Source organism: Tetrahymena thermophila, assembly GCF_000189635.1.
Source record: "Tetrahymena thermophila SB210 genomic scaffold scf_8254438, whole genome shotgun sequence".
Classification (NCBI taxonomy): domain Eukaryota; phylum Ciliophora; class Oligohymenophorea; order Hymenostomatida; family Tetrahymenidae; genus Tetrahymena; species Tetrahymena thermophila.
Genome location: NW_002476219.1, coordinates 1 through 21,893, shown reverse-complemented (window position 1 = coordinate 21,893; position 21,893 = coordinate 1). Strand labels below are relative to the sequence as shown.

Below are 21,893 nucleotides of genomic sequence, written 5' to 3'. Positions count from 1 at the left end.
GTTGTTATTTATATATAATTAAATTAATATTAATTTTCACTTTTCCATTCTCTATTTCCTCCTCCTATAAATTCTATGTGAATATATCTTAATATTAAAAAGTATTAAAACTAAGAAAATAAATTAAATTTATGAATTGGTTAATTAATTTTAAATTGTTGATTAAATTTAAAAGTGTTTTTTATACAATTTATTATAAAAATAGTTTAAATACAATTAATTTAATATATTTTTATTTAATAAAGAGTTTTTTAATATAAATAGTAAGCTATGATATCATTTCTATTGAATAATTTAAATTGGTTTGTAATCTTTGGAGTTAATTTATTTATATCCACATTTTTTGAAGAATTGCTAGGATTTTTTAAGCTATAATTCTTATTATATTATTTTTAATTTTTATATATTTTAGTGGTAGTATTTTTCTATAAATTATTGAGAGCGAACTGAGTATTCTACATCTTCAAACAAATAAGATAGTTCTTTTTTGGTAAAGTCTTCGAAACTTAGATTATTTTTTTCAGAATTAAGGAGTCTCTCCCTGTAATTAATAAGATTTTAAAGATCTTGTAAGTCAACATCTAACTCGTTAATATGAAATATAAACTCATTCTAAACATTTAAAATCTTATTGCATTAACTCATTAGCTAAATAATTCTTTTTTAGAAATAAATTTTGATTGGAAAACCATCAAAAGTTACTATGTTATAAACATAATAACAGTCTTCAATATTATACAAAAATCTGTTACATATTCCTTACAGAGATAAATCTATAATTTCATCTTTGTTTTAAATTAAATCAACTTTTTAGCCTCTAAATATCAATTAGCTTAGATTATCAATATCGAGGCCAATAAAGTCTAAATATGATTTAGAAAACGCGTATTTCACAATCTCTGCATCTTTCTTTAGAATGTTTATTCTTCCTATGCAATATTAATAGATTTAATTTTAGTTTTATAAGGCGTATTCTCTCATATATTATTCGCTTAGTTGGATGTGCAACATAAAATATTCATCATGCTATTCAATTATATCTTTAGTAATTATAATATTGTTTAATATATTTATTAGCTATTCTTTAACATTTTGATAAATTTCTAGTATCTGTAAAACTTCTTTTTGCTTGTTGATTTTCATATTCTAATTTTTAAAATATTTCATTTAATCTAAAATTTTCATTTAAAAAAAATTAAATATTGAAATTCATTATCATAGAAAATAAATACCTGCAAATGCATAATGGCATCTTAAATAGGTGTTAATTAGTATTGTTAATCGTCTGATAATAAGCACTGAGCCTATTACTAATGCTTTAAATATTAAAAACTCAAAATCTGTTAAGTTTAGAAGCCTAAGCTAAAAATTCCTGTGCTATGACTGAATCTAATTGTTCCATCTTATTCAATTTAAAGACCTTGCGAAATTCTGATCATATTATTTGAATATAAAATTCTACAAATATTTGTCACTGCTACTTATTTTTACTTACATTTTTTCTTTTAGTCTAAATTTAATTTCGTGTGGGTTGTATTTATTTTATTGTTATTATCAGAGCTTTGCTCATTTTATTGGCTAGTTTCTGATTATATATTTTACCCAACAAAATGTCCATTTGACTAATCAATAATTAAATCAGAGTTTAATGAGGATAAGTCCTTATTTTCGAATATCTAATTTGTTGGCTAATAGCTTATTTTAGAGCGAAAGCATTAGTCAGTTGATTCTTCAAAATCTAATAAATTTTGCTGATCTATAAAAGAAATATTTTCGATTTCCATTTATTGCTTTTTTAGTTGTTTTTAGTGTTTTTTTGGATATTTTTTGATTGATTAAATAATAAAAAAAATTGTAATTAGATTTTTTAAGATAGATTGCCTTTAAAGAACTATCAATCAAAACTCTCAAAAATTTGATCAAAAAAATATACATGAAAAGGCTTTTAAAGAAAAATATAAATTATTTAATGTATCATTTTATTTGAGGCTAAAGCTAATTTAGAAATTATTTCTAGAGAAAGTTCTACTTATGTAAAATGAGTGTTTCTAAAACATTTGAAATTAAATAGGGAATTATTAAGAATATTTTCATTCATTTCCTTAATAATCATTTATTTATTATATAGCAAATAGAATAGTGTTAAAATTCAAATAAACAAAAGTAAAAGTATATCCAGCCAGAGACTTTAAAATAGGAATTGAAAATTAAATGATGAACGTCAAATATATAAATAATCGTAATTCACCAGTGTTTACTTGCGTAAAGATATAAGGTTATAAAAAGTAATAGACAAAATAAGAAATAAATAGGAACTCTTTAGTTTATCATCAATAATTAATTGCTATATTAGCTCTAATAAAGCATTTCTTTTATTCATGTATGAATTTTATTTTTAAAAGTTTAATTCTTTTAATCTACTAAGCTGAATAAAATAAGGGCAAACAAATCACTAATTTCAATAAATATGATATTTATTTTTCAAAATTAACATACAAAATGATAAAATTAAATTTATCTTTTCGATTATATGTAATGAGAATGAAACCTCTTAAAAAGAGACTCTAAAATAGACAATTTAAAATATATTAATTTAATACTTTCGAAATTGATTTAAAAAATATTCAGTTTAATATATAGTGTTTGCAAAGTAAAGTGTGAATTAATGTAAGTGGGTAAGTGGTTAGTTAAAACTATGAAAAAATGTTTCAATAAAGTAGTTAAAATTTATAGTAAGTTATTGTTTGTTAATAAATTAATAAGAGTATGTGTAAATTGGTTATTTATTTTTAAGTTTTTGCATTTTATGGTTATAATAATTTTTTTATTTTGAATAAGCTTTGTCATTTTTTAACTTCAACTATTTTTTTTTTTGAGTATTGCGTTGGAATCAATGTTATACAATTAATGGAGTATTCTTAATTTATTTATATCCACATTATCTTTATCTAATTTTATTTTGTAGTTCTTCCTCTATTTAAAACATTTTGTCTAGATTTTCTTTGTAGTATTTTTCTAAAAAGTTTTAAGAGTGGATAGAATATTCAACATCTTCGAATTTATATGAAAGCTCTTTTTCGATGAATTCATCTATTGTAAGATTATTAGGATTTAACAATATTTTTTATCTGTACTAAATTAATCTTTGTAAGCTATCAATATCTACATCCATTTCTATAACTGAGAAAAAATATTCATTTTTCATGTATTGCTAGCAGTTCTTATGAATAGGTAGTTTTAAGTATCTCTTTTTCTAGAGCAAAACTAAAGGAAATCCATCAAAAGTTTGGATTTTAACAAATTGTTCTTCCTAATCAATCATTTTGCATTTAGACTCTATGCCTGAGAAAGTATACATGATTCTGTCTGACTAGTCTTTTATTAAGTCTACTTGTTATTTACGAAGGTAAATTGTACTCAAAGAATCTTAATTCAATCCAATTAATTCCAAATAACTCTTAGAAAATCCTGTTTTAATGACTTGAATGTCCTTTTATCTGAAATTTATTCTGCCCATAGAATACCAAAACATATTTGTTTAATTTTCATTATTAAAATTCTAGTTTAAATATTCGTAGCAGCAATCGATAAATTCAATAAATTCTTAGTCCTTCATAATAAGTTATTCTTCAGTGAGTCTTAAACGTTAAACATCTTCATGTTATTTCTTTACTTTATTATATATTGTTTTAAGATCTGTTTCGATTTATCTAAATTAAATTCCCTCCTTCTTTCTTAGAAAGTTTAATGCTTCTTCAATCGAAGACTAGCGAATCGTACTATTTGTAGTAAAATGTAAATCCACAACACCCAGATTCTTTTTATCTTCAACACATTCTACAATTTATTGCTAATAATTAAAACTCAATGATGCAAGTGAGGAGCATAATCTCAAAGTTCCATCACTCATTAATGTCATTCCTGTCCATAATTTCATTCGATCTAAACCAAATAAACCAAGATTAATATTTTGTTGAATACGAAGTGGGCGTTCATCACTTTTTTTATATTTAAAATTTCCTCTAAACTCTAAATCAATGTAATTATTATAGATATCTCTTAATTCCAAAGCACTATGATCAAAATTATATGTAGAAGAATTATCACTTTATTCATTAGAAATGACTTTCTTATTGTTTGCTTTCTAATGTTATGTAATTTAATTATGGTAAAAGTAAAAAAAATGATTTTAATCTAAATTTGAGTTTTAGTTAAAAGTGTCTTTGTAAACAAAATTATATTCTATCTCCATTTTTTGCTTTAATTGATATTTATTTATAATATTGAATGCTATTCAAGTGAATAAGAAGGAAATTATTAGTTTTTTCCAATATTATTTCAGATTATCCAATTGGCAATGTTTTTCGATGCTTTGCATAATTAGATCAAAATACATGTAAATTAATTGAAAATTGTAAGTTTTTTAATATAAATTGATAATTGTGGTAGTAAATTAAATTAAAACCCATGACACATTCTTTCATTAATACATTTAATTATTAATTAGTTAGCTTGCTTTTTAATTTGCATTTTCTCAGATTATATTTATTATTTTATTATATTAAATCACTCTAACGTTATTGGATTGTTTATTCAACTAAATTTTTTTAAATTTTCTATTTTGATGCAAGTATTTGTGAAAATATAAAGACATTGAATCTTTTAATAAACAATGAACAAATTTATTTTGCTTAAAAAATATTTTATTACCAATCCACACTTATTTTAATTAAATTAAAATTCAATTGATTTCTCAAATTTATTTTACCCAAAAATAATTTACTTAATAAACTTTTTTATTAATCATTTACTATTTAAATTGAATAAAAAATTTTGAAGTTGCCAATTAAAAAATTAAATTTTGTTTACATATTAAAATATTTGTTTATGATATCATTATTTTTTGAAATTATATAGAGTAAAATGCCATTTCGATTTACAATAAGCGAAATTTAATTTTTTGAATTAATTAAGATAATTAAAGGCCTTCTAAAAAATAGTGATACATACTACTTTAGTAGATTTTAGAAAGGGATTTAGTTATACTATATACTTTTACTATTTAATTTTAATTCAATTTATTAGAGAAAAAATATTTTAGAAAGTAGAATATGAAATTATTACAATGATTAGAAGATAATTTAAAATTTTTGTATAAATTTGTAAACTACATACATATATAGCATATATAATAATAAATATCCACTTTTTGATAAGAATAAATGATATGCAATCTAATTTATTTTATATGTAAAAGATTTAATGATTATATATAATTTGATTTTTAGTAAGCTTACCATAATTAGACTTGCGCATTAATATATTTTTAATTAAGAAAATACCAGAGAAGTACTTTTTTATCTCAAATTTTATCAGTAATTACAAAAAATTTTGAGCTTGATTATTGAATGATATAGACAACTCTTTATATTTATTTATTCATTTATTTTTATCAAAGACAGATTGATCAATTGTATTTAAATTGCTTTGAAAAAAATTTTTCTTAATACTTGAATAAAAAAATCAATTAGATTGAATTAGATAATTATTTTAATTGATAATATTATTATACATTTTATTGATCATAATAATAAAAATTTAAAATATATTTAAAATGATCTTTTTGCAATGATTATTTATCTTTATTTATTTTTCATATTTAAATTAAAATAATTCAAACAATCGTATTTTTGTGATATTAATTATTAAAATTTGGATTAATTAATCTGAAACCACATGGTTTTTTCTCTTCTTTTTTTTTAGTTAACTATTCTTGTAGCTTAATCATTTATTCTAAGTTTTCTTTGTAGAATTTTTCTATAAAAGATTGAGAATGAATTGAATATTCTACGTCTTCAAATCTATATGACAATTCTTTTTAAATGAATTCTTCCATTGACATATTATTTGAATTTTAAAAAATCTTGAGCCTGTATTCTATAAGCCTTTGAAGTTCTTAAATATCAATATCGAACTCAATTAGTAAGAAAAAATAATCATTATACATCAAATAGTTTTTTTTAGCCTCTTCATTCTTGATATAATATTTTCTTTGTATCAGATTCAAAGGGAAACCATCAAATGTTTATAATTGAATTATATACTTTTCTTCGGTAGGATAGTTAAACTTGTTATCCATAACCTCAATCGTTTGCTAAGTTATCTTATTCTTCTCTTTAATGAGATCTACTTGATGCTTTCTTAAATAAATAGAGCTCAAGCTAGACTAATTTAATCCTAATAACTCTAAGTAGCTTTTTGAAAATCCTGATCTCAAATATTCAGATTAATTATCTCTGTAGTTATGTCTCCCTATCTAATACCAAAACATTTGTGAAGAATTTTCTTTGTTTTAGGCATAATATCTATCAAGATAATCGTAGCAGAACTCAAAATGCCTTTGTAATTCCTCGTCTTTTAAGTCAAGCTAAAAATTGTTTAAATTAAACATGCTGCTTCTCTGCAAAAGGCTTTAAACAAGATTATAAAAGCGAGTTAACTAAAACTCTACTTTATAAAAATCTATTCCTTCTACTTTTTAGAGGAAAGAAAGTATCTCTCCTATTGTATATTGTCTTAAAAATGGATTCTAAGAAAGATGCAAATCAACTATTCCTAAATCTTTTTTATCTTCAATGCGATCAACTATCTGCTGTTAGTAATTAAAACTAGTTGAACCTTGTAAGGTACACATTCTTAAAGCTCCATCATTAGTCAAAGTTAAACCATTAATTATTTTCATCATATCATACGACGCTAACTATATATGAGAATTCCACATAATTGATGTTCTTTTCATTAACTGACCTTGATTATTCCGTTAAAAATTATTATCATTTTCTTATAATTATTCTTCATCTTATTCTAATTCTAATTACAAAATATTGCTGTTAATATTATCATATTTATCATAAATATTCAGAGAAGATGTTTCCTATTAAAGAATTGGTGATGAGCTATAATAGCAGTTTTAATATAGCTTTGATGCTTAATTATATCCTTCAATTTGCTAATAAATTTAACTATAATCCAGAGATTAGCTTTATGCAAAAAACTAATTATCCTCCTATTCCATTTTACTTGTTTATTTATTATAAAAATGTTTGTAAAATCTATATTTATTTATTTAATTTATTAATAATAAAATATCAAATAATTAATGGTGATATCTCTTAATTTTATTAGATGATGATACTATAATGAATTAGAAATTTAATTTTAATTAAAAACCATCATTTTTTTTCTAAATAGATAAAAGATATATATATATAATCTTGCAAAGTTTATTATAGACTCCAAGCCACTTCATATTAGCTCAGAATTTAATCCATTTATTCTATGATTAGTTCTTTTGATTTTAAAATCCTAATTATAAATTTCAATAATTCTGAAATTTTTCTTTATTTAGAATTTACATATTATTAATTAGAAATTAATTTCTTATTATTTAATATTTTACTTTCAATTTTCCTTCTTACTAACTAATTTATTTTTTTCACTATTTAAAAAGGTAGAATTAAATTTGGTGCACTTATCATTTATCTCAAAAAAAAAAATTTAATAATTCTGATCAGTTTTTCATTATTTTCCATATTTTCTTTTTGATAAATGAACTGATTTTATTAAAATGTATTTAAATATTTTGTTTGTATTCTCTATTTTGTCTTTATGTTTAAAAATTTTGTTGGTTGATTTTAATTATATCTAAAGTCTATTTAAAATTAAATTGGATATTGCTAATCATTAAAAGAGCGTATTTTTATTAATTACTTAAATTATATATTATTTTGATACATTAACAAATAACAAGTTTTTACTTAAAAAAACAAAAACTTGAATATTTTATTCCAATTATATATTCAAATTAATTGCAATACTAAGATTTTATTATTTATTTATTTTGATTTAAAGAAAAGACTAGGGAATTTGTTGTAATAAATTTGAAAATAGCAATAAAAATATAATAAATTATAAATTTTACTATGACTCTTGAAAAAGATGAAGTATAAATTAAAAAATGAATAAAATGGATATAAAAAATAAATACTTACATTTAATATTAAATTACAATTTTTATTTATTATTTATTAATCAATTATTTCTAATCATACTGTTAATAAATAAATATTTAATTATTCATTTTAGTAAATTCAATCTATTTTTAATTTTACTAATCTTTTTATTTTTTGAGCTAATCTTTTTATTTCTACATTTCTTTATTCAGGCAATTCACTTTTAATAAATATAAATTTAATTTTATATAATTAAAAATTTTACTTAAAATTAACTAATTTTAAACAAAAAAAAGTAATTACTATAAAAATAGATTCAATAACTTTATATTTTTACAGTTGATAATTTCTCTGGATTTTAGAAACTTCTTGTCATTACTTATAAGATAAAAATATATTAAATAGCATCTTAAAAACTTTAACATAATTTTTTTGAAGAGTAATAAATGACATTTACTCTGATCTAAAAGCTAAATTTGTAAGTTAAGTGTAGTTACTCAAGACTAATCCAATATGTTATGCTCCTTTATCACTGATACGATTGCCACTTTTAAAACAAAATAAATTAATTTATTAACTATTTAAATTTGTTTTGAAATTTAAATCCAAATATATGAAATAATTTAAACTTTTTTTAGTAATCAATAAATAATTATAAAATAATTTTACTAAATGTCAAATGTGAGATTAGTTAGGAATTTGCAGTTACCAAGTGCTGTACCAATAGTAGAAGCTCCATCATTTCCGATTTAATTATAGCTTTTAAATAATGCAAAACACATTTAATTTAAAATTTAAGATATTTAAAAATTAAAAGTGTTTTTTAATTTAGTTTGAATAAAAAGCTTTGACTTAATTTTTTTTAAAAGTTATAAATGAATGAAATAAATTTACCTTATGTAAAATTGTAAATTTGTAAGTTGAGTGCACTTACTCAAACCTAATCCAATATTTTATGCTCCTTTATCACCGATTTAATTGTGCCTTTTAAAACAAAATAAATTAATTTATTAACTATTTTAATTTGTTTTGAAATTTAAATCAAAATATATAAAATAATTTAAATTTTTTTTAGTTATTTATAAATAATTATAAAATAATTTTACTAAAAATCAAATGTGAGATTAGTTAGGAATTTGCAGTTACCAAGTACTTTACCAATAGTAGAAGCTCCATCATTCCCGATTTATTTATAGCTTTTAAATAATGCAAATCACATTTAATTTAAAATTTAAGATATTTAAAAATTATAAGTGTTTTTTAATTCAGTTTGAATAAAAAGCTTTGACTTAATTTTTTTAAAAGTTATAAATGAATGAAATAAATTTACCTTATGTAAAATTGTAAATTTGTAATTTGAGTGCACTTACTCAAACCTAATCCAATATTTTATGCTCCTTTATCACCGATATAATTGCACCTTTTAAAACAAAATAAATTAATTTATTAACTATTTAATTTGCTTTGAAATTTAAATCAAAATAAAAAAAAATAATTTAAACTTTTTTTAGTTATCATTAAATAAATATAAAATAATTTTACATAAATAGAGATGGTTAAGGTATCCATATGCTGTTACCAAACGCTGTACGAATAGTAGAATATCGATCATTCCTAATGTAATTCTAGCTTTTATATAATGTTAATCAGGTTTAATTTAGAATTTAAGATATTTTATAAATTAAAAGTATTTTTTAATTTAGTTTGAATAAAATGCTTTGACTTAATTTTTTTAAAAAGTTATAAATGAATGAAATAAATTTACCTTATGCTAAATACTAAATTTGTAAGTTGAGTGCACTTACTCAAACCTAATCCAATATTTTATGCTCCTATATGACCAATCTGATTGCCCCTTTTAAAACAAAATAAATTAATTTATTAACTATTTTAATTTGTTTTGAAATTTAAATCAAAATATATATAAAAGATAATTCAAACTTTTTTTAGTTATCAATATAAGGGGGTAGGGCAACACGTATTCGACATCTTTATTTTTATATGTATTAGTATTTTTTCTAAAAATAAAAAGGTGACACACTAATCGCCCTACCCTCCTACCCCGCTATAAATAAATATAAAATAATTTTACCAAATGTAAAATGAGAGATTAGTTAGGAATTTGCAGTTACCAAGTGCTGTACCAATAGTAGAAGCTCCATCATCCCCAATTTAATTTTTGCTTTTATATATGCAAATCACATTTAATTTAAAATTTAAGATATTTTATTAATTAAAAGAATTTTTTAATTCAGTTTGAATAAAATGATTTGACATAAATTTTAAAAAGTTATAAATGAAATAAATTTACGCTATGCTAAATACTAAATTTGTAAGTTGGGTGCACTTGCTCAAACCTAATCCAATATTTTATGCTCCATCATTTCCAATTTAATTTCCACTTTTAAAATAAAATAAATGGTTTAATTGATTATTGAATTTATTTTAGAATTTAATGAAAAACATAAACTTAATTTTACTTAATCAAAAATTAGAGATTAGCAAGGTAATAAAATAATAAATAAAAAAAAACTTCTTAATTAAAATTTTGTAAATTTAATCTGAATAAAAATATTAAATTTCATTATTTGAAAAAATAAAAAAAGATATTTATTTACTCCATTCCTATCTCTAAATTCTTAAGCTGATTACATTAACTTAAACCTAACCCAACATTTAAAGCTCCTTTATCAGAAATTTTATTTTGCCTTTTAAAATAAAATAAAACAAATTATTTTAAATTAGTCTCTTATCTAATTTTTTTATAATTATCAAAATTGTAAAATTAAAATTACCTAAGACAAAATTTTAAATTAATAAGTAACTATAAGTTACTTAATGCTGTTCCAAAACTAAATGCTCCTCCATCACCAATTTAATTATTACTTTTATAATAAAAAATAATATGGTAATAAATAAATAAAATAATTATCCTTTATTGATTAATTTAGATCATTTTAAAATTAATTACTCTAAATATAAAAAATATTAAAATCTTTTTAAATTTTGAAAAATGAAAAATCAAAATTAATTACCATAGCACAAATTTTAAATTCTCAAGTAATTAACAGCTACCTATTACTGTACAAATAGCTGATGCTCCTTCTTCTCCAATTTAGTTGTTACTAATAAAACATAAAATGATATATATAAAAAATTATTGGCAACTTAAAAAAAGTTTTAGTTATGAAAAGGATTAAAAATTTATTAAATTGTCAACAATTAATTTTTTTTATCCTTAAAAAAAACTAAAATGAATTACGAGAGATTAATATCTAGATGAGTCAACATTTTACAACTACTTAATGTCTTACTTATAGAAAATGCACCTTCTTTTCCAAATAAATTTGCACTTTTTTAATTTTTATTTACAATTTGGTGTAAAGTAATATTGAAAAATAATTTTTTAATTTATAAGCAATAATCAATAAAGTTTACACTGCATTTAAAGTTAAAGTTGTGAGTTTAGCACAACTACTAATACCTTCTGCAATAATAGATATCCCTCTGTCACCTAATTTATTTTTCCTTTCCAAAAAAGATATTGAATAAATAATTTTTATGCTCTTTAAACAATACAATAAATAAATATAAATGAAAAAATATGTTTAATGTAATTGAAATAAAATTACCAAAGCTGTAGATTTAAGTTGTTAAGCGTTTTGCATCTACGTAATATTTTACAAATCCAAACTGCACCTCCATCTCCTAATTAATTTCCGCTTTTATTATAAAATATTATTGAATAAAATTTAGTAAAGATAATGAAAAATGTCAATGACTTTTGAAAGATGAACTTAATTATATTAAAATTAAATAAATAAATAAATAAATTATACTCTAAATTTAGCTATAAACTGTTTAGATTAATTAGATTGCTCATAGTTTCTTCTAATAGAATATTTCCTTAAGCTTCAATATCTTTTAATCTTTCAAATTAAAAATAAATCAATTAAATATCAACAGTTAGTTCTATTTTACCTAAGTTCTTGACAGTCATGATTTTTTTTTTTGTAAAAAAAATTTAGGAAAAACAAAATTTAGGAGTATATTTAATCATTGCTATTAAAATAAATAAAATTGTAGCTATTTTAATTTAAATTATTAATTAACATATAAATTAATATTTTATTTAACATAATTTAAGATAGATTAAACTTTTAGCTTTTTATAAATGGTAGAAATAACTAGGATTGTCAGTCAATGTTATAATTTATTAAACAATTTATTCGTTATATAAAGAATTATTTAAATAAAAAATATATTTATTTACCTCACATTGTTACTAATTTCAACAAAGTTCTTTATGCGGCAATATTTATTCAATAATTAATTTATCTAATCATCTGAAATATTTTCCTTACTACATGTTAGATTGATAGCAATAATTAATTATGCAATTTAAGAAAATAAAGTTAAATGATTACTTAAGATTTAATACTAAAGATTCTAATTTTTAACATTATACTAAACAATTGTTAAGCTAAGCAACTTATTTATCACTAAGAGTGCAATTTCTATTTATTTTATTAATAATAACAAAACAATTTAATTTATGAATAAATTAATGAATGAATAAATAAATAAATATTTATATATGTTTCTTACTTTAACTATAAGTCAATATGAGTTTGAGCTATCAAATTAGATTTCATTAACTTTTATTTAAAAAAAAGATTTTATCATAATAAATAAAGTTAATAATGATTAATACATCTTATAGAATATTTAAAGTGTTATTCTATTACTTCCTTTTTTTTTAGTTATTTCCCATTTATATACCTTTAATTATTTATTTATTTATTAATTAATAATGATCAGAAATTAATAATTATAATTAATTAAAAAAATTATTGCTTTTGTTTTTTAAATATTCTTATTTAATTTGCTATTCTAAAAAATATACTTTAGATTCTCCTATATTATTACCCATATATATTTATTAACATCCATTTTTTGAAAATTTTTACTTATAAATCATAAAAAATTAATTTAATTTTTATTAAAATATTTAAATTTAAAAACTTATAATAACTATATAAATAAATTTGTAATTTTAAATATAGATTCAGTACAAACTTATCCTTGATAAATATGCCATTTATTTTATTTGATTTTTTAAAAAGAAAGAAATTTAGCAACTAATAAATAATTAATTAATATTCTAATAAATAATACAAAAGAAACAAAGAAGAATTTAATAATTTAATTAATTTCTTAAATAATATCTAATTACTTACTGCAATATATTTTATTTGTATGTACTTAATTTACATATAATTAATTATTAAAAAAATGTATTTTATTAGTAAATTATCTGTAAACTTTTTTTAAATTTCAAAGAAATAGAATATTTTTTTCATTCCTTTGCATCTTATTATGAACAAATTTATAAACTACATATACATGTAATTTATAGATTAATAAATATTCTTATTTTGATAAGAATAAATAAATGCTATATAAATTAATATATTTTCTATATAAATATTTAATGACTATAAATGATTTGATATTTAGTAAGCTTACCATAATTAAGCTTGCGCAATAATATATTTTTAATTAAGAAAATATCAGATAACTTTTTTATCTCAAATTTTATCAGTAATTACAAACATTTTTGAGGATGATTATTGAATGATATAGACAATTCTTTATGTCTATTCAATTTAATCAAAGACATATCATTTTTAAATTCCCTCCAAAAAATCAACTAAATTGAATTTGTTTATTTTTTAATTGGTAAAATTATAATCCATTTTATTAATTATTATGGTTAAAATTTAAAATAATAATCAAAATTGATCGTTTTGCAATGATTCTTATCTTTATTATTCATATTTAAGTTAAAATTCAAACAGTTGTATTTTTGTGCTATTAATTAATAACATTTTGATTGATCAATTTGAAACCACATTGTTTTTTCTGATCCTATTATTTAATTAGCTATTCTTTTAGATTAATCATCTGCTCTAGATTTTCTTTGTAGAATTTTTCTATAAAAGTTTGAGAATGAATCGAATATTCTACGTCTTCAAATCTATATGACAATTCTTTTTAAATGAATTCTTCCATTGATAAATTATTTGGATTTTAAAAAATCTTTAGTCTGTATTCTATAAGCCTTTGAAGTTCCTAAATATCAATATCGAACTCAATTAAAAAGAAAGAATAATCATTATACATCAAATAGTTTTTTCTGGCCTCTTCATTCTTGATATAATATTTTCTTTATATCAGATTCAAAGGGAAACCATCAAATGTTTAAACTAAAATTACATATTTTTCTTCAGTAGAAGATTTAAATTTATTATCCATAACCTCAATAGTTTGCTATGTTATCTTATTCTTTTCTTTTATGAGATCTACTTGATGCTTTCTTAAATAAATAGTGCTCAAACTAGACTAATTTAAACCTAATAACTCTAAGTAGCTTTTTGAAAATCCTGATCTCACAAATTCAGATTAATGATCTCTGTAGTTGTGTCTCGCTATCGAATACCAAAACATTTGTGAAGAATTTTCTTTGTTTTTGGCATAAAACCTATCAAGATAATTGTAGCAAAACTCAAGATGCCTTTATAATTCCTCATCTTTTTATTCAAGCTAAAAATGGTTTAAATTAAACATGCTGCTATTCAGATAGTAGGTTTAAACAAAATTATAAAAGCGAGTCAACTAAAACTCTACTTAGTAAAAATCGATTCCTTCAACTTTTTGGAGGAAAGAAAGTATCTCTTCTATTGTATACTGCCTTAAAAATGGATTCTAAGAAAGATGCAAATCAACTATTCCTAAATCTTTTCTATCTTCAATGCAATCAACTATTTGCTGTTAGTAATTAAAACTAGTTGAACCTTGTAAGATACACATTCTCAAAGCTCCATCATTAGTCAAGGTTAAACCATTCATTATTTTCATCCTATCATACAACGCTATCTAAATAAGAGGATTCCACATGATTGATGCTTTTTTCATTAACTGACCTTGATTATTCTATTAAAAATTAGTATCATTTTCTTATAATTATTCTTCATCTTATTCTAATTCTAATTACGAAATGCTGCTGTAAATATTATCATACTTATCATAAATATTGAGAGAAGATGTTTCCTATTAAAGTATTGGCGATGAACTATTATAGTAGTTTTAATATAGCTTTGATACTTTATTATAACCTTCATTTTGCTAATAAATTTAGCTAAAACCTAGAGACTAGCTTAATGCAAAAAACTAATTATACTCTTATTCCATTTTGCTTGTTTATTTATTATAAAAATGTTTGAAATATCTATAGTTATTTATTTAATTAATTAATTATTATTAAATAAATTAATGGTGATATCTTCGAATTTTATTGCTGATACTATAATGAATTAGATTATTCATTTTATTTTAAATAAAAGTGATCATTCATTTGTTTCTAAGGAGTTAAAAGACACACATACATATATAATTTTGCAAAATTTGTTATAGACTCCAATCCAATTCATATTAGCTCAGAATTTATATCATTTATTCTATGATTATTCCTTTATTGCTTTTAAAAATCCTAATTATAAATTTGAATTATCTGGAGTTTTTCTTTATTTAGGCTAGCTAGCTATACAAATTATTAATTAGCTTAAATTTTATCTCAAAAAAAAATATCCAAGGTTTCTCATCAAACTTTGATTATTTTCTCTATTTTTTTTATCATCAAGTTGATTTTATTAAAATTTATTTAAATATGTATGTATTAATTCTCTATTATGTCTTAATATTTTTAAATTTTGTTTGTTGATTTTAATTATATCTAAAGCCTATCTATAAAAATTAGTGGTTTTTATATTGCTAATTATTAAATTAAAGTATTTTTATAAATTACTTAAATTGTGTTTTATTTTAATATGCCAACAAATAATAAGTTTTTATAGCCAAACAAACACCTAATTAAAATCTAGTGGTTTGGGTATGTATTAATGAGTTTAAAATTAAATAAAAATATATTTGAAATTGTTAGTTCTAAGCCATTTTTTTTAATTCCTTTTTATTTATTATAAATTTTTGGTGAGTACTGATTTAGGAAAATATACTAACCTCTCAAATTTTTTATATTAAGTAATAACTGCTTATTTGCTTTGCATTGTGATATTTTTAATTTTAATATAAAATATTTCAAACTTTTTCTTCATTTTTCCATCAAACTAAGTAACTAAGTAACTAACTAACTAATTAATTAACTATATTTTTCTTAAATATTTAAAAAGTGGAAATAAAATAAGTTTAAAGATGCATTTTACTTAGGTTCTGGTTTAGGAAAATGTACTAAGCTCTCAAGTAAGTTTTGTATTTAATCTTAAGTAAAAACAGTTTATTTGTTTAGAATTGTGATATTTTTAATTTAAACTATTTAAAACTTTTTCTTCATTTTTTCCTTCTAACAAACTAATTATCCATAAATTTTTTCTTTGATATTTAAAAAGTAATAATTAAATTGGTGATTAAAGAGCATCAGGTTTATGTTTTGTTATAAAAAATATCACAATCAATAATAAAGAAACTGTTTTTACAAAAGATTGAAAGATTAGCACAATTTTCTAATAAAAATGAAATTAAAACAATATTAAGAACTCTTTTGATTTATTAGCTTTTACATTTGATTAATTTATTTTTGTTTATTTTTTAGTGTGTTAATAATATCTTTTTTATATTTTTATTAATTTAACTCTTTTTTTTTTCATTTTTAACTTTTGCTTTTATTATTATTATTATTTCATTTCTAGTTCCTTGTTTAGGAAAGTGTACTTACTAGTCTCTTCTATTTGAAACATAATCTTTAGCAAGAAAAGTTTATTTTTTGGATTTTGAACATTTATAATATATAAATGTATTTAAAACAATATACTAACTAGCTCTTTTTAATTTATTTATTTATTAGCTTTTTATTTGATTTTTTTCTTTTTCTTTTTTGTTTTGTTAATTTTTTTTATTTAGTGATTTAAAATATATATAATATTTTATTTATTTTTTAATTATTTTTAATCTTTATTAAAAGGTGCAGCCAGCTAAATCTAAAGATAAAAAGAATTGAAAATAAACCAAAAAAAAGATTAGTTTTCTTAAATATAAAAGATAAAAAAGTAGTGAAAAAAGCAACAACAAAAAAAATAGTTTTTGGAAGGTTTGGTCTCAATTAAGGAGGAAAAGTATTTAAATATATAACTATTCTCGGATAATTATTTCTTGAGTAATATAACATACATTAAGTAGAAAGAAACCTATTAAGAATTATTTCTTTTTTTATTATTTTTAATTTTCTTTATATTTTTAAACTAATATTTATTATTTTACTAAAAATATATATATTTCCTCCTTCAGAAATAATTATCTGAGAATAACAATATGCTTTAACTACTTAACTCTAGTTCTATTTGTTAGAGAAAACAATATTTTAGAAAGTAAAATATGAATTTATTTCAATAAATATAATATAATTTTAAATTTTTGTAATAACAAATTTGTAAACTAAGCATGAAATATATAGAAAAATAAATATAAAAGTTTTTATAAGATTAATTAATTTATTTATTTATTTTCTATATATAAAATTAAGAAAATATCAGATAAATACTTTTTTATGTCAAATTTTATCAGTAATTGCAAACATTTTTAGGGATGATTATTGAACAATATAGACAATTCTTTATGCTTATTCATTTTCATCAGAGACAAATCATATTAAAATTTTCTACAAAAAAAAACTTTTCTTAAAATTTTCAATAAAACCAATTAAATTGAATTAGCTTATTTCTTATTTTAGCTGGTAAATTATAATGCCTTTTATTGATTTTAATGATTAAAGTTTAAAATAATATTAAAAAATTAAAAAATTTTTTAAATGATTCTTATCTTTATTATTCATATTTAAGTTAAAATTCAAACAGTGGTATTTTTGTGATATTAATTAATAACATTTTGATTGATCAATCTGAAACCACATGGTTTTTTCTCTTCCTTTTATTTAATTAACTATTCTTTTAGCTTAATTATCTGCTCTAGATTTTCTTTGTAAAATTTTTCTAAAAAATTTTGAGAATGAATCGAATATTCTACGTCTTCAAATAAATATGACAATTCTTTTTAAATGAATTCTTCAATTGATAAATGATTTGGATTTTTAAAAATCTTTAGTCTGTATTCTATAAGCCTTTGAAGTTCCTAAATATCAATATCAAACTCAATTAAAATGAAAGAATAATCGTTTTTCATCAAATAGTTTTTTTTGGCCTCTTCATTCTTGATAATATATTTTCTTTGTATCAAATTCAAATGGAAACCATCAAATGTTTATACTAAAATTACATATTTTTCTTCAGTAGGAGATTTAAACTGGTTATCCATTACCTCAATAGTTTGCTAAGTTATCTTATTCTTCTCTTTTATGAGATCTACTTGATGTTTTCTTAAATAAATTGAGCTCAAGCTAGACTAGTTTAAACCTAATAATTCTAAGTAGCTTTTTGAATATCCTGATCTCACAAATTCAGATTAATGAGCTCTATAGTTGTATCTCGCTATCTAATACCAAAACATTTGTGAAGAATTTTCTTTGTTTTTGGCATAAAACCTACCAAGATAATCATAGAAAAACTCAAGATGTCTTTATAATTCCTCGTCTTTTTAGTCAAGCTAAATATTGCTTAAATTAAACATGTTGGTTTCCTGATAATAGCTTTAAATAAAATTATAAAAGCGAGTCAACTAAAACTCTACTTAGTAAAAATCTATTCCTTCAACTTTTTTGAGGAAAGAAAGTATCTCTCCTATTGTATATTGCCTTAAAAAAGGATTCTAAGAAAGATGCAAATCAACTATTCCTAAATCTTTTTTATCTTCAATGTAATCAACTATTTGCTGTTAGTAATTAAAACTAGTTGAACCTTGCAAGATACACATTCGTAAAACTCCATCATTAGTCAGGGTTAAGCAATTTAATATTTTCATTCTATCATACGATGCTAACTAAATATGAGAATTCCACATAATTGATGCTCTCCTCAATAACTGAGATTGATTATTCTATTAAAAATTAGAATCATTTTCTTATAATTATTCTTCATCTTATTCTAATTCTAATTGGAGAATGCTGCAATGAATATTATCATATTTATCATAAATATTAAGAGAAGATGTTTCCAATTAAATTATTGGCGACGAGCTATTGTGGCAGTTTTAAAAGACCTTTGATGTTTAATTATAACCTTCAGATTGCTAATAAATTTAGCTAAAATCTATAGATTAGCTTAATGAAAAAAACTAATTATCCTATTTTTCCATTTTGCTTGTTTATTTATTTAAAAAAAGGTTGAAATATTTTTATTTATTTATTTATTTATTTATTTATTTAATTAATTACAAAAAATATCAAATTAATTAATAGTGAAATCCATTAATTTTATAAGCTGATATTAAAACGAATTAGAAATCTAAATTTTTAAATTAATTTTATTTTAAATAAAAACATCATTTTTTCTAAGGATATAGAAGACATTTTTTATTTTGCAAAGTTTGTTATAAACTTCAAGTCGCTTCATATAAGTTCAGAATTTATATCATTTATTCTTGGATTTTTCCTTTATTGCTTTTAAAAAATCCTAATTAAAAATTTGAATAATTCTGGACTTTTTCTTTATTTAGGTTTTTAAAGTTATTAATTAGCTTAATTTGTATCCAAAGAAACATTCAATGTTTCTGATCAGTGTTTCATTATTTTCTATATTTTCTTTTTTATCGAATTAATTTTATTTAAAAATATATCACTTCCATGAATTAATTAATCAGGGTAGTGCTGCTCTATAAACTATATTAATATAATAAATAAAAATTTATTAGAAAATCAGCCATCAAGGAAAATTTGGCAAGTAAAATAATTTTTTACCTCCTGTGTAGAAAAATATTATACTAATTGAACTAGTTTTTAGTTTAATAAATATTTTATTTGTTTTTTTGAATAATAGCTGATTTTTAAAATTGCAAAATGTTACTAATTGTTAAATACTTGAACAAAAAAATTATTTATATAAAAAGTAATAGGAAGGAAGTATCTAATTGGTTTTCCCCAAAAATTAATAATCAATAGTATTAAATATTGTATTTCTATTAGTAAATATATATTTTGTAATATAAATAGAAGTTAAAGAGAAAAGACAATTATCATTTATTATTTTATTTAAATTCTAAGTAATTATTATTTTTTCTTTTCTTCAAATATCTTAGAAAAATAAATAAAAACAATAAATAGGAGGGAAGTAAGTATCTAATTAATTTTCTAAAAAATTAATAATCAATCTTACTAAATATTGTATTTTTATTTGCAAAACAATTAAGAAGAAAGTCTAAAAATGAATATCTTGCAGAAATCTTCAGAAACACTTTTTTCTAAAGAAGAACTTTTTCTAGCTAACAATTATAGTAAGTGTCCAACTCACTCAAACAGGAAGCTATAATTCTTAAGCACCGATACTTCGTCTAAATATAAACTAAAATGTGTAGATTGTTTAGCGTAAAGTAATAATAGAAATTTTATCCCATTATTAACTTTGCTTGATGGAGATAAAAAAACCATATTTAGAAACTGGCCTGTTATCAACGATGACTAAATCTACGATGAATTAATTCAAATTTCTAAAAGAAATCCATTTAAAGAAGAAACCTAAAGGTAAATCCAGGCATTTTTTAAAGAGTTTAGAGTAATGATTGATCAAAAACTTGAAATAAAGCAGTCAGAAATGATGAAGTATACTGATGATTTCTATGATATAAATGATAAAATATTTAATCAATACAATCAATTATCTGCAAAAGAGGAGCTTGTAGATATTATTTTAAATTAAAGAGATGACTTTGAAAAATAGAATTAACAATTAAGTGAAATAGTTCAAAGAGTCTTGCTTAGTTAAGAGTCTTCAAAAAAATCTTTATTGGAAACTATTAGTCATATAAGCAATTTGCATGAAATAATTACTTTTGACGCTGCAAATAAAGTAAAATAAAACATAATTGAGCAAATAAAAGGTATCGATTTGTTTGTTGTTAGAAGCTTAGAAGATATGTAAATGAATAACCATTAAAAACAAGTAGAAGTAATAAAATAAAATATAAGCAGAATGAAAATTGAAGATATGAATACAAGTTAACTTATAATAAAGCTAATTAATTGTTAACTTAATAATTGTTCTAAGGAGCTACTTAATGAACTCACTTAAACTGTTTTAAAGATTGAAAATTTTCTAAACAAGTAATAGGTTAATATTGGCTAAACTGATGAACATCATACATTCCCATTTGACTAACTCAATTCATAATAAATGTAAAAACTTAAAAATTTAGCTCATCTTACAGAAAAACAAATAGAAGAAATTCTATGCCTGATCACAGAATTCAAATAAAAGAACCAAACCAACAATTCTACAATTTAACTAAGAAATCAAAATGAAGAGAAAGAAGCCTTAAATAGATTTAATCAATTAATCCACAATAAATCTAATTACTGCAAAAAAGAATTCCTTTAAAATTGTTAATCTGCAGCCTAGAAGTTCCCTGAATGTATAAATCATATTTATTTGCAAGATAAAAATATATTTTAAGAAAATTGTAATCCAATCAATTTTTAAGACATATAGGATAAATAGCTTAAAGATATAAATATTTTAGTTGCTAAAATAGCATAATTATAAAATTAATATGGCATAAATTATTAGTAAAGTTAAAATCCTATTTAACAATACTAAAATAATTCTTTTTAAGTTCAATAAAATTTAAAAGATATGATTAATGACAATAATATTAGCAAATAAATATCATAACTACTTGTTAATTATCCTATATTTGAACTCTTAA

General features: G+C 20.6%; 7 protein-coding genes across 7 annotated transcripts; 1 reads left to right on the top strand and 6 right to left on the bottom strand. All coding sequences in view use genetic code 6, as the record gives it.

Moving 5' to 3' along the window:
• Window positions 1–156: 156 nt before the first annotated feature.
• Window positions 157–1,837, bottom strand: TTHERM_01434670 (hypothetical protein; the record flags this gene model as incomplete). Its single annotated transcript, XM_001029570.2, has 2 exons — window positions 157–1,146; window positions 1,233–1,837. Coding segments are annotated over 2 exons (1,473 nt in total), but the record flags the coding sequence as incomplete, so codon positions are not given.
• A 1,053-nt stretch (window positions 1,838–2,890) lies between these two features.
• On the bottom strand, window positions 2,891–4,252 carry TTHERM_01434660 (hypothetical protein; the record flags this gene model as incomplete). The annotated part of the gene is made up of 1 exon (XM_001029569.1): window positions 2,891–4,252. One exon carries the CDS (start codon window positions 4,250–4,252, stop codon window positions 2,891–2,893), a length of 1,362 nt encoding a protein of 453 aa, XP_001029569.1.
• A 1,422-nt stretch (window positions 4,253–5,674) lies between these two features.
• On the bottom strand, window positions 5,675–7,075 carry TTHERM_01434650 (hypothetical protein; the record flags this gene model as incomplete). Its single annotated transcript, XM_001029568.1, has 1 exon — window positions 5,675–7,075. One exon carries the CDS (start codon window positions 7,073–7,075, stop codon window positions 5,675–5,677), a length of 1,401 nt encoding a protein of 466 aa, XP_001029568.1.
• Window positions 7,076–8,148: 1,073 nt separating this feature from the next.
• On the bottom strand, window positions 8,149–12,790 carry TTHERM_01434640 (translation initiation factor eIF-5A family protein). The gene is made up of 21 exons (XM_001029567.3): window positions 12,727–12,790; window positions 12,621–12,670; window positions 12,440–12,529; window positions 12,286–12,375; window positions 11,994–12,074; window positions 11,852–11,941; window positions 11,645–11,734; window positions 11,451–11,540; window positions 11,275–11,364; window positions 11,048–11,137; window positions 10,808–10,897; window positions 10,631–10,720; window positions 10,324–10,413; window positions 10,105–10,194; window positions 9,778–9,867; window positions 9,555–9,641; window positions 9,343–9,432; window positions 8,682–8,771; window positions 8,470–8,559; window positions 8,316–8,390; window positions 8,149–8,232 (listed from the first exon to the last, which is right to left on the bottom strand). Exons 1-21 carry the CDS (start codon window positions 12,784–12,786, stop codon window positions 8,151–8,153), a joined length of 1,785 nt encoding a protein of 594 aa, XP_001029567.3. The 5' UTR covers window positions 12,787–12,790; the 3' UTR covers window positions 8,149–8,150.
• Window positions 12,791–13,865: 1,075 nt separating this feature from the next.
• On the bottom strand, window positions 13,866–15,266 carry TTHERM_01434630 (hypothetical protein; the record flags this gene model as incomplete). Its single annotated transcript, XM_001029566.1, has 1 exon — window positions 13,866–15,266. The coding sequence occupies one exon, from the start codon at window positions 15,264–15,266 to the stop codon at window positions 13,866–13,868; it is 1,401 nt and encodes a 466-aa protein (XP_001029566.1).
• A 2,664-nt stretch (window positions 15,267–17,930) lies between these two features.
• TTHERM_01434620 (hypothetical protein) lies at window positions 17,931–19,331 on the bottom strand (the record flags this gene model as incomplete). Its single annotated transcript, XM_001029565.1, has 1 exon — window positions 17,931–19,331. One exon carries the CDS (start codon window positions 19,329–19,331, stop codon window positions 17,931–17,933), a length of 1,401 nt encoding a protein of 466 aa, XP_001029565.1.
• A 1,064-nt stretch (window positions 19,332–20,395) lies between these two features.
• On the top strand, window positions 20,396–21,831 carry TTHERM_01434610 (kinase domain protein, putative; the record flags this gene model as incomplete). Its single annotated transcript, XM_001029564.2, has 2 exons — window positions 20,396–21,753; window positions 21,819–21,831. The coding sequence occupies 2 exons, from the start codon at window positions 20,396–20,398 to the stop codon at window positions 21,829–21,831; spliced, it is 1,371 nt and encodes a 456-aa protein (XP_001029564.2).
• Between the last annotated feature and the right edge of the window lie 62 nt (window positions 21,832–21,893).